Genomic DNA, 14,594 nt, shown 5'->3' on the forward strand with positions numbered 1-14,594 from the left:
TGAGAATGCGGTTAACATGAAACACGTTGGAAAACTGTTTTTTTTAAATTTAGCTTAAAATGTTAGGACGGCAAAAGGATCGATGAAAGTGGGGCACGAGTGATCGAATTGGCTGTGAAAAAGGTTAGCGAAAAACTTATGTGGTCGAGAGACAATCAACTGGAGGAATTTCAGGGGAAATTATCAAGGAGGATGGTTTTCTCTATTTCTAAGCAGTTCGTGAGCCACTTGCCGGTGTGCGGTTGGTTGCGTGTTGTTTAAAGAATTATTATGCGGAAGGTGGTTTCTTTGATAATTGGGTGGGATGATGAGGTCCATGATATGGGGGTGAGGTGTGTGCTGAATGAAGCGTTGAAAAGGGTGGGAGAAAATGACCCTGCTCGTGGAGAATGGGAAGTAAGTAGTGATGAGGGTAAAGTATTGGTTAATGCTAGCTCTTTGGCATTAGGAGCTCTTATCCCAGTTTGAGGAATCACCGTTGATGATGCAACATAGCTGCGTAAAGATAAATCTGAAGTTAACATAAACATAGCAGAGCAGGACGCCGTACTACGCGGTGTTAACATGGTTTGGCATGAAACCTAAAACTTTTGGCTTGGAACCAAACTCTAGTTTTTCACAGACTCAGTGACGGTTTTTCACTGGATTTCTAATGCTGTAACCGGAAAGTCCAGACTGAGATCAAAGCGTCTGCTACTGCTTATACTGCAAAGAGTGAACTTGTTTCGGTAGCTGGCTCAACGTAAATTTGATTTTGTCGAAGGACAACTTGGCCGGCTCGTTAACTAGAATACATGTGCCGGTATTTCGTTGATGGATAGAAAAACAATTTTGGAAAAACACAAGCGGAGTGGACATTTTTGAGTCAGAAGAGCTTTGCACATTGTTTGGAAGAAGTTCCCGGCTGCAAGACATGTACCAGAAAAATCTGCGCTGTTTACGGAAACTGTGCATCACTTTAAACAGCTAATTGTTCTAAAATGTCATTGCAAAAATTATTCAAAATTTAAACATTTATGTTATGATGATGATGAAATAAGTCAAATCAATTAAAACAATTAGTTTTAATTGAAATGTCATCAAATCGAGATAAGAAGCAAGAAAAAATTTTGCATATACTTGTTGAAAATCCTGGTGTAACAAACAAAACAATTTCTAAAGAGCTGCAGATTGCTTTGAGAACAGCGCAGAGCGTTGTGAAACGATTTAAGGACGCTGGTACAATTAAAAGAAAATCAGGAAGTGGAAGAAAAAAATGTTTTGGTAGACGAGATCTCGGTAAAAAAGTAAATGATGCCTTCGACAGAAAACTGGAGATTTCTGTTCGAACTTTAGGGAATAAATTTAAGACAAGTGCTTCCACTATACAAAGAGTAAAGAAAAATTGTGGCTATAAATCTAATATAAAAAAAAAAGTTCCTTGTCATAAAGAAAAGCAAGAAAATGTCGCAATTCGATGTTCAAAGTTGTTCTTTAAAAAATTATGTGCTAAGAAATCTTGTTTGATTATTGACGACGAAACTTATTGTGGTGCATTTTTCCGATCTCTTCCAGGACACCAATATTATTCAGCCATTAACTACACGAAACTAAATTCTTATTATAAATGCATTGGACTGCAAAAGTTCGCTGAAAAGTCCTTAGTTTGGCAAGCAGTTTGTAAATGTGGTGAAAGAGGCTCTTGTTTTGTGACTACGGGAAAAATTGACACCAAAATATACATAAGAGAATTCCTCAAAAAATATTTTCTTGCGCTTTTAAGAACATACACGGGTAACCCGTTATTTTGGCCTGATTAAGCATCATGTCACTACTCTGGGACAACTTTAAACTGGTTTAGAGAATATAAAGTAGATTTCGTTGAAAATTGTCCCGAACTACGTCCTATCGAAAGATATTGGGCTCTTGTCAAAAGAAAACTAAGGTTGAATGTAAAAGAAGCCAAAAACATTAAAGACTTCAAAAATAAATGGATTAGAGCTACCAAGAAAGTCCACCGAAGACTGTGCAAAACTGATGCCAAGTGTAAAACTCAAAGTGCGTGCGTTCTCACGTACAAAACTTCACAAACTTTCTTAAGTGAATATATCCTTTATAATGTCCGCGTATATTTTTTCTACTACATGTCTTAAGAGTAGTTGAACTTAGTTTAAGGAGAAGTTGTGCTAAGCTTCAAAGTTTTCTTTCATTTCTAAGAAACGATCTTTTGCACAAACTTTGCTGGTCATTTTCTTTAATTATATCCTTAAATAAATCTAGGATGTCAATTTTAAAATTTTTATTGCGCTACTCCTTTGGGATGTGCTGCCTTTTATTTGGCTGTGACCTTAAACTATTTAATACCCTGCGTATGCATAGGCCTTCTCTTAAGTTGTACTTGTTCATCATCTTATCTGCAAAGCAAGAGTGTCAAGTTTTTTGTCTCAATATGCACAGATATGACAGAATTTAAAAGATATTTTAGTAAAATATATTTCAACTTTTCTTTTGTGTATAATGTGAATAAACCTTTGTTAAACTGAAATATTTACCAAGATTTCATGTTGCAAATTATAAATATAATTGATTATTCGATGAGGCCTTTTTTTTTTGGTCAAAATGAAGGTAAACTTTGTCATCCAAAAGGCCGAGAGGATTTTTATTTGATAAAAACTCAATTCCATGATCTGCTGTTCATACAGTATTTGTACGATTTATCAGGGAAAGGACGTTATGCATCTCAACACACCCAAGTTGTTCAGACCTTCTAACTAAACCTTGCGTCTTGTTCAGAGAAATGTTGATACGTTTTAAGGCCTCAGTCACAGTAACATAAGCTGGTGTCAGTTTTAGAACAGCTCCCTGGTATCTTTATAAGTTGGGGTGCTATAGCAGAGCTGCAAGAAAGAAGCCATTTCTTTGTCCAGCTAAAATCAAGTGTTGAAAGAATTATGCTTGTGTAATGGTGAAAAGACCTACAATATTATTGAAATTCTTCGCACTCACTACAACATTCTCAGACAGTGGAAGGGTGTGGGTATGGAGGAGATTACACTCTTAAATTGTCAGTTAAAAGTTTGCATGAAACATTCGCCCGCTGATGTATTTGATTTTTTTTAGGAAGTTTTGAATATAATTCCATAAAAAAATTTACTGTTATTTTAGTCTGTTTACACGAGTCATTTTCCGCTTTTTAGTTAATAAGTCTTATAAGTAAATTGCAGAAAAATCAGAAATTTTATTCAAAAGTTTAAAATTACTCAATTATTCTCAAGAGGTTATATAAAATACTTTAAAAATATTTAACAAAATCTTTAAAAAGACCACGTAATTATATAGCATTAGCAATGTAACCGTTTGCGCCACAAAGTAGCAATAACTATTACATTCGTTATTAGAGTAACAATTTCCACCGTCAAATTTTCGTTTAAGTTTACATTGGAAAAACGTTTTCGGAAAATCTTTACAAATTTAATTAGCTCTTTCTAAAACCAACTTGATGCGTTTTATAACTTTAGGTTTGGACGTCCGAATTGGTTCTGTTGTTGGTCATACTTCTAAAGGAAATCTTTACGCTGTTCACAGATCTCGAAAAAGTTATCTAATGTTTGATAATACTTATAAAAAATGGTTTGCTCTAGCCAATAATGATTTCGTCAAAATCTTGAATAAAATAGACTTAAATTATTTGAAGAACTTAGAAGAAGATCACGATCAAGTTTACAATCTTGGAAACAGAGAATGGATGGGTGGGTTAGTTATTATTTTTGTTTCCCCCCATTTGCGTAGTTTGATTTACGTCTAAAATCAAATGGAAAGAAAATAAAATGTTGTTTCAATTAAAAAGCGACTTTTTTCAAGATTTGATTACAATATTTAAATAACTTTTTTATTTGTTCACTAAAATTATTTTTATTAATTCGCGTTTTATATAACACTCCAGGAAACGCTGTTGGTTTATTTTTTCGAAATACCTCAAGCGATCTCTGGATTCAAAGAGTAAAGTGGAATATTTTTTTGGATTAAACAAACTTAAAGTGAAAATCAAGGCATTAACACCGATAGCTTTTAGAAATTTAAGGGATTAATACCGAAAAAAATTCTCATCTTTTTATTCAATGCGTCTGCATGAAAATTTCAAAATCTATAGAACTTCGTAACATTTTGATCAAAGTAAACAATTGGAAGTTTAAAAATGTTTGCTCTAACTAGTTTATGTTTATTAAACATTTACTTTTATGCTTTTAAATAAGCTTTGTCATAGAAGTGCAATTTTTGTCATAAAAGTTTTTTTTGTAAAACTTTGTCATAAGCTAAAAACTTTGTCGTGTGTTATGTTTTAAAGGGAATTCGTTATTTTTTATTGTTCCTAATAATTCAGGGATAAGGATTTCTATATTCGTTCGTTTTTAATGTTTATTACTAACTACTACGTCATTCAGCTTACTTGTTTAGCGTTCTTCAGAGAAACCTATGAGGGCCATTCTCCACATACAGGCGGTATTTGTTTTACACTTGCTTTTGTGGTGAGCGAAAAATTCTGTAATATATAGCAACTTTAAAACATATCATTACGGATAATCCTCAGCATTTCGAAAAAATATTTAGTTGCTGCACAAATTCTGCAGATATTACGCCGAAGTTGATTGATAACAAGTCATCTATTAACAAGACAAAGATAAGATGTGGTTTAGAAAATAAATTTTTTGCTGGCTGTCATGTCAGTTATTGGGTATGCACATTATATAACTTCAGTTATAAACTATGCCCAATAATTAATAGGATACCATGGATTAAGAGAATTTTCTAATCCATAGAATTTAGATGAATTTCCAATCCATAATCCACATTTCACAGCGTCTTAAAATTAAACAGCGTATCCCCAATCTTAATAAAGGTGGTATAACTAAGTGTCATTGTGCATTTAGGTTCGGAGTTTACTAGTGCTGCCAGGTATTTCAAGCTATTTTTAACCCCGCACGTAACCTGACCACGTTGTCTATGTAGGAACTAAGGGATTCAAAATGTTACAAATATATTAGTAAATGTAGGTCAAACAAATCTATTCAAGTATACTTGAATGAAAACTTTTAAATGCACTTAACAACGATAAATAATGAACCTGTAGTTATAAATAGCGCTCAATTATTCCTAAATCTGTTTTTTTTTATTTCAATTTTTCAATCAACTTTTAAATCATTTAATGTATCTTTTTTTTTATCTCTTTTCTTTCTTCTTTTACTCCGTCAGTTTGTATATTGAATGAAGCATTTAAAACTTATTCTAAAAATATATTTTTCTTTATATTTGTTTAATGTTAAACTAGCTATTAGTAAATATTTGGACGCAGAAAAGAAACTGATAGCAACAATTCATAAATTACTTCAGAAGAAAATTAAGAAAACTTTGATAATCAAAATTTTTGAGAACTTCATGATTCTGGTAAAAATGATTTTATTTTAAGATTATTGTTATCAAAATATTTAGTTAAACTTCATAGTTTTACATTTAATGTTCTCAACCAAGAGCTATACTCTAAAACTCGACCCAAAAGTCTCCAGGATTAATTTATTTGCTGAAATATTTTTTAAATAAAAATGTAAAAATTGTTTTTCACTTTTTTACTAAAAATTGCAAACATGATTGCTTTGTTTGCGCAGCAGGTCAGTACTTAATAGTCTTTTCTTATTATTTCTAAACTTTTGTTTCTTTTTTATTTGATGCAGCAAGTGATAATTTAATTGTTTACAGCACTAAAAATCGACATGAAGACGACCGTAATAATATGTCTAAATAAGCCATTCCAATTTTTTTAAAAAATGAAATCAACAATAGGTGTGACTTGCAAATGAAATTAAAGTGGTATATAAAGAAGAAGATAATCAATCAGATATGTCTTTAAAAGTATCTCATACTTAGTGTCAAAGTGTGATTTTTAGTCAAAAAAAAGGTTGTTATCTTAGTTACTATGTTAATAAACTGAAATGTTATTAACATAACATTTGAAATGAAATTTGTTAACTATGCAAATAATGAATATCATGTATTTTTATTACTTTATATATACATATTAAGTTATATTATGCGATGATTAAAAATAGAAATATTTTCCTGATATTCATAAAATTCATTCTTTCAAAAACATAGTCATAACCATTTATAATAAACTTTAAATTATAAAAACTATTTTTAAAACTCAAAATAAAAAATGCTTTTGAACTTCGTTTTCAGTGCAGCATAGGAAATATGTAAAGTTCTTCTCCGCTTTCTTGTGTCGACAATTCCAAACTCTTGGAATCAGTATTTTTAATTTTTTCTCTAAATAAGTTAGATGCTTCATTACTCTCTTTACAAATCCCTAGTTTTGATGATGGCAATTGATAATCAAAAGCATTTGAAATATTTGTGAACCTGGAGTGGTATAAAATAAGTTTTTGGTGAAATAATGAAAACACTTTGTTTATTTAGTTTTCAGACATTAATTAGAAGATTGACTAATATAATTTTGTATATTTTTTGCTTGAATTTTTTGGGTCACAAGAAAATGATGCTGCATTTAAATTAGTTCTAACAATTTTTTCAAACATTATGTCCGAATCGGCAAAACATTTACTTATAAAATCTACCATTTTGAATTAATATTTCCGCTATCTTTAAGTTTGCTAATGTTAATTCTATTGTTAAGTTTTTTAATATAAAATAGCTTTCTGAGATTGGGTAAAAAAAGCCTTAAAAGGAATTTTTTGTGTACATTTCATTTAAAAGAAATGAGTACTTGCTTTATTTTAGCAATAATCAAGCTGTTTGGTTAAAAAAGTTTTTTGATAAAAATGTTCGTGAAACTTGTCTTTTTTTTTAATTCAGATAATATAACGGTGAATTTAAAACAAAAGGGAGAGCGATTTGATTACAAAAAGGTTTGATTGTTGATGTTGTGGGGAAATTTACTTCGAGGGACCTTTAGATTGTATTTAGCTAACGGTAACTAATATTTTAAATGTAAAATATTTAAAAGTATAACCCTTTTTTTAAAGAAAATCATACATGATGCCACAGCAGACCACGTTAAATGTTTAAAGAAATTAAAGTGAAGTGAAGAGTGAAGTGAAGTGAGAGTGAAATGAAGAGAGAAAAGAAGTGTAGTGAGAGTAAAGTGAAGTGAGAGTGAAGTAATATTACGGACTTCATTTGAGGAAATTTGATCCATCATTAGTTATGCCATACCATTGGCCAACGGTTTGAAAACGAGTAAGAATCATAACAATCCATAAAGCAAACTATTTGATCAATGTTTAAAACTATTTTTAAGAATATATTTATTAAATTAATGTTTTTTTTTACATCGCTGAAAAACTTTTATGTAATTTTTTTAAATTAATTTTGTATAGTTTATATCTTAGAAAAAAACCGATCAAACACTTAACGAACATTTCCGAACATTTCCCACCTATCTAATCAACTATAAAACAAGTTTTTCCTCACATTTGCTTTTAGTTTTAAGCATTTTAAAGATGAGAAAAGATGCTTGTTTTTAATAATTTCAAAGTTCTACTTTCTTTTGGTAAGTTACGTAAACTTGTTTTTAATTGAATTTTGGTATATTTAATATACACAAAAGTTATTTAAATGTTATAAGATAATATTTATGCTTTGTTTTCAAAAAAACGTAAATATAGATATTGTAACTTTCATAGCTACTGCTTCCAACATACGAGGTTCACTTAACCACTTATCATTTTTCTTACCAAGTTCTTTTATGCAGTTTATAATCAAAAAATGTTAACGTGTTTTTTCAAACATTTTACAAACCCTCCGGAAAAAGCAAATGAATTTTTAAGTTTTATGGTTGAACTTAAGTTCATTCATTATAGCAACCTTTAGTCCGAATAAATCATTATAAATATATAGCTCAAATTTTTAAGTCATTATCCTAAGTAATTTTAAAAAGTATTTTAATGATGAGGACACTGCTGAAAAATTTAAAGAAGCCACAGAATTTATAAATAGCAGCAAAGAGATTTTACCGCTCAAGTCTTTTGAGTCGATGTCTAGAGTATTGGTCTAGGTACAAAAGTATATGCTTTCAAAGGACCGGGTAAGTAATCTGATACTTTTGAAATTCAATTTAGGAAGTTTTTAATTTGCTCTTATCGAGTTTTTTTTTAACAGACTTTACCAATACGTAAATTTAATTTTTAAGCAATGCACCTTAATTTATACTTTACCCAAAAAAATCTAAAAAGTCAATTTATAAGACATGTACTAGAAAAAATCTGCGCGGACATTATAAAGGATATTTATTTAACAATTGTATTTCGATATTGAATGTTGTATATATTTTGAAAGTACTTTTATTAGTATTATTAAGTTTCACTTAAGAAAGTTTGTGAAGTTTTGTACGTGAGAACGCACGCACTTTGAGTTTTACACTCGGCATTAGCTTTTGCACAGTCTTCGGTGAACTTTCTTGGTAGCTTTAATCCATTTATTTTTAAAGCCTTTAATGTTTTTGGCTTCTTTTACATTCAACCTTAGTTTTCTTTTGACAAGAGCCCAATATCTTTCGATAGGACGTAGTTCGGGACAATTTGGTGAACTGCAGTGTTTTTCAACGAAATCTACTTTATGTTCTCTAAACCAGTTTAAAGTTGTCCCAGAGTAGTGACATGATGCTAAATCAAGCCAAAATAATGGGTTACCCGTGTATATTGTTTTTCCCTTATCCAGGCAGTAGATCCTCAACGGACGAGTGTTCTCCAACACCCAGTTTATAACGAACCAAAATGTGCTTTCAATAAGTAGTTTTTCCATTTTTAATTTTTTTGGAATAAACGCTTTTGATAGAAAACTAATGACAAATGCATCTAAGTTTCATAATAAACCGTGATTACAGCTTAGAGCGTTTTTTGAGGAATTCTCTTATGTATATTTTGGTGCTATTTGTTCCCGTAGTCACAAAACAAGAGCCTCTTTCACCACATTCACAAACTGCTTGCCAAACTAAGAACTTTTTAGCGAACTTTTGCAGTCCAATTCATTTATAATAGGAATTCAGTTTCGTGTAGTTAATGGTTGAATAATATTGGTGTCCTGGAAGAGATCGGAAAAATGCACCACAATAAGTTTCGTCGTCAATAATCAAACAAGATTTCTTAGCACTTAATTTTTTATAGAGCAGCTTTGAACATCGAAATGCGACATTTTCTTGCTTTTGTTTATGACGAGGAACTTTTTTTTTTTTATAAGATTTATAGCCACAATTTTTCTTTACTCTTTGTATAGTGGAAGCACTTGTCTTAAATTTATTCCCTAAAGTTCGAACAGAAATCTCCAGTTTTCTGTCGAAGGCATCATTTACTTTTTTACCGAGATCTCGTCTACCAAAACATTTTTTTCTTCCACTTCCTGATTTTCTTTTGATTGTACCAGTGTCCTTAAATCGTTTCACAACGCTCTGCACTGTTCTCAAAGCAATCTGCAGCTCTTTAGAAATTGTTTTGTTTGATACACCAGGATTTTCAAAGAGTATACGCAAAATTTTTTCTCGCTTCTTATCTTGATTTGATGACATTTCAATTTAAAACTAATTGTTTTAATAACAGAGATATTTAAATTTTGAATAATATTTATGCAATGACGTTTTAAAACAAGTAGCTATTTAAAGTGATGCACAGTTTCCGTAAACAGCGCAGATATTTTTTGGTATATTTTTTTATACAAGTACATTGTAAATTTATATATTGTTTAAGTTTATTTATCTTTTGATAAAAGCCTCTTTCTCTATTAGCTTAAAGAACTTTTTGGAATTCAGAATTTCGTAAAGCCTCGTAGTTCAAATACTCTAAGATAAATTTTAGAAAGAAGTTGTTAGCAAAAAAATAAAAAATTTACTATCTTCATATTATTTATCTCACTAACCGGTAGATTTTCAAGATCGCTAAGCAACGAAAGTAAGATCATTTTATAATGCTTTAACAAAATAAAAGATAACCAGTTTATTTTTTTAAATGGAGTGCCTTTTTATTTCTTTAAATGGAGCAGAACATCATTCAGGAATTATTTTCATTTTTAAGTAGTCAAAAGCCTTAACAAGAAACTATTTTGCAAATATTCATTTGTGCCTACAATTCCAATCGGAAAGTCTTTGGGTATAGTCAGTGTTCTAGAGTATGGAAAGTGAGACTTGCTTTCAATTTTTGGAACACATCTAAACAATCCACTATCCTTAATTAAACCAACTCAATGCAAAAGTAACATATTAAGACATGCTTTGTATTGTAAATAGAATGAGGTTGACTTGCAGGGGGTTTGTGATAATTCAGGAGATCCTTTTGTGTTTTTGTGCAAAAGGATTTAATGAATCAGTTTAAAGCTTCACGCTTAAGCTCTCCAGACGATAAAGACTTTGCATAATATTGCAATATAAATAAATCAAGTTTGACAGGTGTTACTTGAATAAATTAAGACAATAAAACACAATTTTTGTTGTGTAAAGATAGAGAGAGTAAACTCATAAATGGTCCAAATATTTTTTGTATCTTAACAAGGGGTTATTTTGACCACTTTTATAAACCCTAAATTATTTTGATGATGTTATTTGGTCCCACGATCAGGAACAAAAAACAATAACGAACAAATACTGAAAAAAGAAATATGTTAAAGATTGAATATTTATTTCAGTCTTATGTGAGGTGACTTAAATTATCGCCAAAATAGGGTTGCTTTGATCCAAATTTATGCAAAATAAAAAAAATTATATTTAACCGAAGCAAAATAAGGAGTATTATAACATAGACGTAAAAAAGTGATAAAAAAAAAGAAAAGTAATGTAAAAAAAGTTAACTTGATAAATAAACTAATTCAAATTCAAAATTTCTAAAGATATTGTGAGGAGGGAAAATGAAAAAATTCTAAACATCATTTTTAAGTTTTTATCAGACTCAAATATGATATTCGATCGAAGAAAAGAGCAAGTCAACCAAAACACCTGGAAAGTATGCAGAAAAATCCGTCCGCACACTAAATGACAAAAACATCCCGCGCTCACAACATTTACTTTTTTTATAGGCTTCTAACATCATTTGATTCCGAGTTAGGTATTTCCAGCTCATACTGACCAGTTTGAAAAGTTACTCAAACGGCAGATAATACAGTGGGAAACTATCAAGTTAATATAAATATTGTTTAATTTTTTTTGAATTCAAATGAAATATTTGGAGCACTTCAAAGAAATTAACAATTAAAAAGTAGGTAAAAAGAGCTTTTTATTCTTAAATCGATTTTATTTTCCATGATCCAAAACTAACCTATTTTTACGGTATCCAGTTCGCTGTCCAAACAAAAAGCAAATCACCTTCATTTCAATACCTATGATACACTGTTGCAGATCAATTGCAATACACAACAGTTTCGTTAATCTCTTTTACTTTTGTTAAATAAAGTATTGGAGCTGACCTAAGTAAAATTCGATTGTATAAAAAAGCATACTTCAAACTTAGTTTTGAGCTCTCAATAAATAGTCTTTAATTAGCAAGAGAGCAGTTTTCTAGACCCATTTCATATTAGAGAAACTCATTAAAACTAATGATATTATACTATCTTAAATGTAAATCTTTTTTTAAACTTGTATTGAGGGAATTTTCAGCACAATACTTAAGCAAAGAACAAAAGGAAACAGCTTAAAAAATCATTTTAACAACAACAGCTGATCAATCTAAAGACATAGAAGCACAGATTAACAATCGCCTCAAAAAATAGAGAGATCTCAGATTACTGGAAGCAAATACCCCCAAAATAGCAAATTTTTCAAATTTCTTTCGACAGTGTACGTCTTAAATACATAATGTTGGTTTTATAAAAATGAGCTTCCAAAAAGGATCGTAAAAGCATTTTAAAAGCGAGCGAGGAGAATTTCTAAAGATGAAATAAATATTGACCAAATTTTTTTGTCTTGAGTCTTGCTATCAGAGCAATTTAAAAAACGCCTGTAAATTTTCGACGTGTAAGATAGTTAGCAGATACAGTGCAGTTTGAAATATTAGAACTTACACAATTCAACTTTCAACAAGTTTTTGATTGCAGGCAGATTTTTTGTACTTAAAATATTGTTAAAGTAAGAACCGCTTGAATGCGCAAATTCCAGACATTTTTCCGACTTCAGTTGGAAAAACATTTTTCTTAAGTTGTCGGGTTATCAATAAGGATAAATCGAAAATTAAAAACCAACTCTGTACAAATAAATGGTAAATCTGTTATCTAACTATTACAAAAATGCTTGATTATTTCACTCTAAAAGTGGATTTCGATATTGAAAATTGGTGCTACGTCTGATTGTCTTCAGGCCACGAAGACATTATCCAACTGCCAGTCGTCGCCAACGTAACTTTTCTAAACCAAATCTAATTGCCAGTCTTTGATAACGTATCTTTTCTAATCGTAATTACAAAATACACATCTTTTACTTTATGAAGTTGATACCAACTTTTCAGTTAAAAAAAAAAGGATGGCAAAACAGATAACAGTAAAGAATAAAAGTTATACCTTATTGAATGCAAGGAGAGCTGAAACGGAGTATTTTTACCATGTTTCTTAAAAAGTTTTTCTATCTAAAAATTTAACATGTAGTCAGCATTTTTTTTCTGTAAAGAGTCTTGAAAACTTTACTAACTTTTAATTAAATATATACTTCATTGATTACGAGGAAAGTTTAAACCAAATAAAAATAAATTTAAGAAAATTCAAGAAATTTAAGAAAATTCAAGAAAAAAGTTTAGCAAACTCATATCTTGGCAAAAGCTGACAGCATCCAAAACTTTTGAACCTCTATCTTAATCAATGAAAATCTAATATTTTAGACAGAAATAGAGTTAAAAGCATTATTAAGCGTTCACAAAAAAAAGGACAGATAGGTTGCAATATGCTGTGTGTGCTTTACTCTATGTTGCTTTAAAAACTATGCAAAAATTAGCACAGCAGTTTATACCCTTAGAAGAGAAAAATGATGCAAGGAAAGTAGAGTTATAACAGCAGCTCTCTTCATATCAAAAAACCTTAAGATCTGAAGTTTCAGACAGGTTTTGTTTATACCCCATTCATTACTGCTTGGTCGGCAAAAAATATATGTAGGAAGTTAATAAGGCAACAGGATACAGCTACAGTACATAAGTAAGGCTTCAGAGTCTACTGGATGGTCACATGCATTGTTTATTTAAAAAAATAGTTTCAATCAATAAATTGATCAAAACAATTTTGTTGAAATGTCCGAAAACCTTAGTACTTGGACAGAAACAATAAAGTTAAGATTTAACGGAAAATCTTTGTGTATTATTAGAAATCGATAGAATGCTTTGTACATATACAGAAATTGATAGAATGCTATATAGATATATGCATAGAGGTATCATAAATCCTTGCAAGCATTGCATCTGTCTTTAGGTGAGAGAAATATTTGAAGAATAGAAAAATCATAATTAAATGTATTTTGTATGATGTTCATAAACTGAGCTAATATTTATATAAAGTAAAGATAAACAACCAGCTATGATAAGCAAGATAGCAATCAAAGAAAAAATTTTCTTTGAAAGACTATTAGTTAAATATCTATTTTTTAACTTCTCTGCAGGAAAGTTTCATTCACACAAAAAATCTTACAATTAAATAGTGACATGAAAAAGTTTAAAGTAAATTATGTGTCACCATAAGACAAATTACAAATTTCACTTAACTTTTAAATTAATTTTTGAAACTTCTCTTAACAAATAAATACACCTAAATGTGACTTTAAAAAGTAATTTTGTAAGTTTTTAAAACAACTCATACCAAGATATAAACAGAATATCTTACCTCGCCACTAATTTTATCTCTTAATAATTTTGAAGGTTCTTTACTTATGTCTGAATATTGTTCAATGTATTCTTCATCGATAAAGGACACAAACATGTTGAGGGCAACTCCTAAATCAAAAATATTAATAAAAAAAGCGGGAAAACTCCATTTCTTGGATTAAAATTGCACCCTCTCAAATGAAATAACTATACTCCTAAAAACTCTTCAAAAACTATTTTGTATGAAAAATATATTCTAAACACTAACACAGGATTTTTAAATAATTCTATCTGTTAATATAATTAAATTACTTTTGCATTCATTTGAAAAACATTTTTTGGTTTCCTGCCTGATGCCTTTACAGATGAACCCATTAAGTTGTGATGGTAAGTTATTGCAAAATTGAAACCTTGATTGATTACCATCACCACATGGTTGGCTGCATAAAGACCAGTGAGACCAATCTGACCAAATGGCAGTAACTAAGGACAAGAAACTTAACTACTTAAAGCTATAATTAGAATTGAGACTTTAATCTGCAATAACGCTCTTCCTAAATTAAGAAAGATTTACAACTAACATCAATGATTGTAAATTTCACTAAATCAAATTTGGTGAGAAAATAAAGTATTACCACATAGTGAATGAACAATTAGAAACATTTTGATTATTTAACTATTAAACCATTTAACTCATGAAAAAAGGAGCATTTGACAATTGGCATTAACTTTGTGCAAAATCTTGAGATATCAATATCTACCCATATCAACAAATCTTAACAAATATTACTC

The 14,594-nt window shown here is 30.0% G+C and overlaps 2 protein-coding genes across 18 annotated transcripts in view; one reads left to right on the plus strand and one right to left on the minus strand.

Moving 5' to 3' along the window:
• LOC149890529 (uncharacterized) overlaps positions 1–4,375 on the plus strand; it is a 58,996-nt gene extending 54,621 nt beyond the window's left edge. For 5 of the 7 annotated variants that reach the window (XM_090082165.1, XM_090082168.1, XM_090082164.1 and 2 more), the window contains 2 exons: positions 3,498–3,732; positions 3,923–4,375. In XM_090082165.1, the coding sequence (XP_089938291.1) occupies positions 3,498–3,732; positions 3,923–4,067 (380 nt within the window). In that variant the 3' untranslated portion in view covers positions 4,068–4,375. The remainder of the gene's footprint in view (positions 1–3,497; positions 3,733–3,922) is intronic. The other 2 variants (XM_090082167.1, XM_090082166.1) reach the window with 1 other exon arrangement.
• Positions 4,376–12,209: 7,834 nt separating this feature from the next.
• LOC149890532 (uncharacterized) overlaps positions 12,210–14,594 on the minus strand; it is a 59,462-nt gene continuing 57,077 nt past the window's right edge. For all 11 annotated transcript variants that reach the window (XR_016450489.1, XR_016450488.1, XR_016450490.1 and 8 more), the window contains 4 exons: positions 14,115–14,285; positions 13,822–13,931; positions 12,520–12,584; positions 12,210–12,408 (listed from right to left, as the gene is read on the minus strand). Coding sequence is in view for 7 of the 11 variants with exons in the window: in XM_090080933.1 (XP_089937059.1) it covers positions 12,378–12,408; positions 12,520–12,584; positions 13,822–13,931; positions 14,115–14,285 (377 nt within the window). In the remaining 4 variants the exon portion in view is untranslated. The remainder of the gene's footprint in view (positions 12,409–12,519; positions 12,585–13,821; positions 13,932–14,114; positions 14,286–14,594) is intronic.

This window comes from Hydra viridissima, unplaced genomic scaffold (genome assembly GCF_058129835.1).
Source record: "Hydra viridissima isolate aposymbiotic clone 2 unplaced genomic scaffold, HvirCarnegie_v1 scaffold_3, whole genome shotgun sequence".
NCBI classification, from domain to species: Eukaryota; Metazoa; Cnidaria; class Hydrozoa; order Anthoathecata; family Hydridae; genus Hydra; species Hydra viridissima.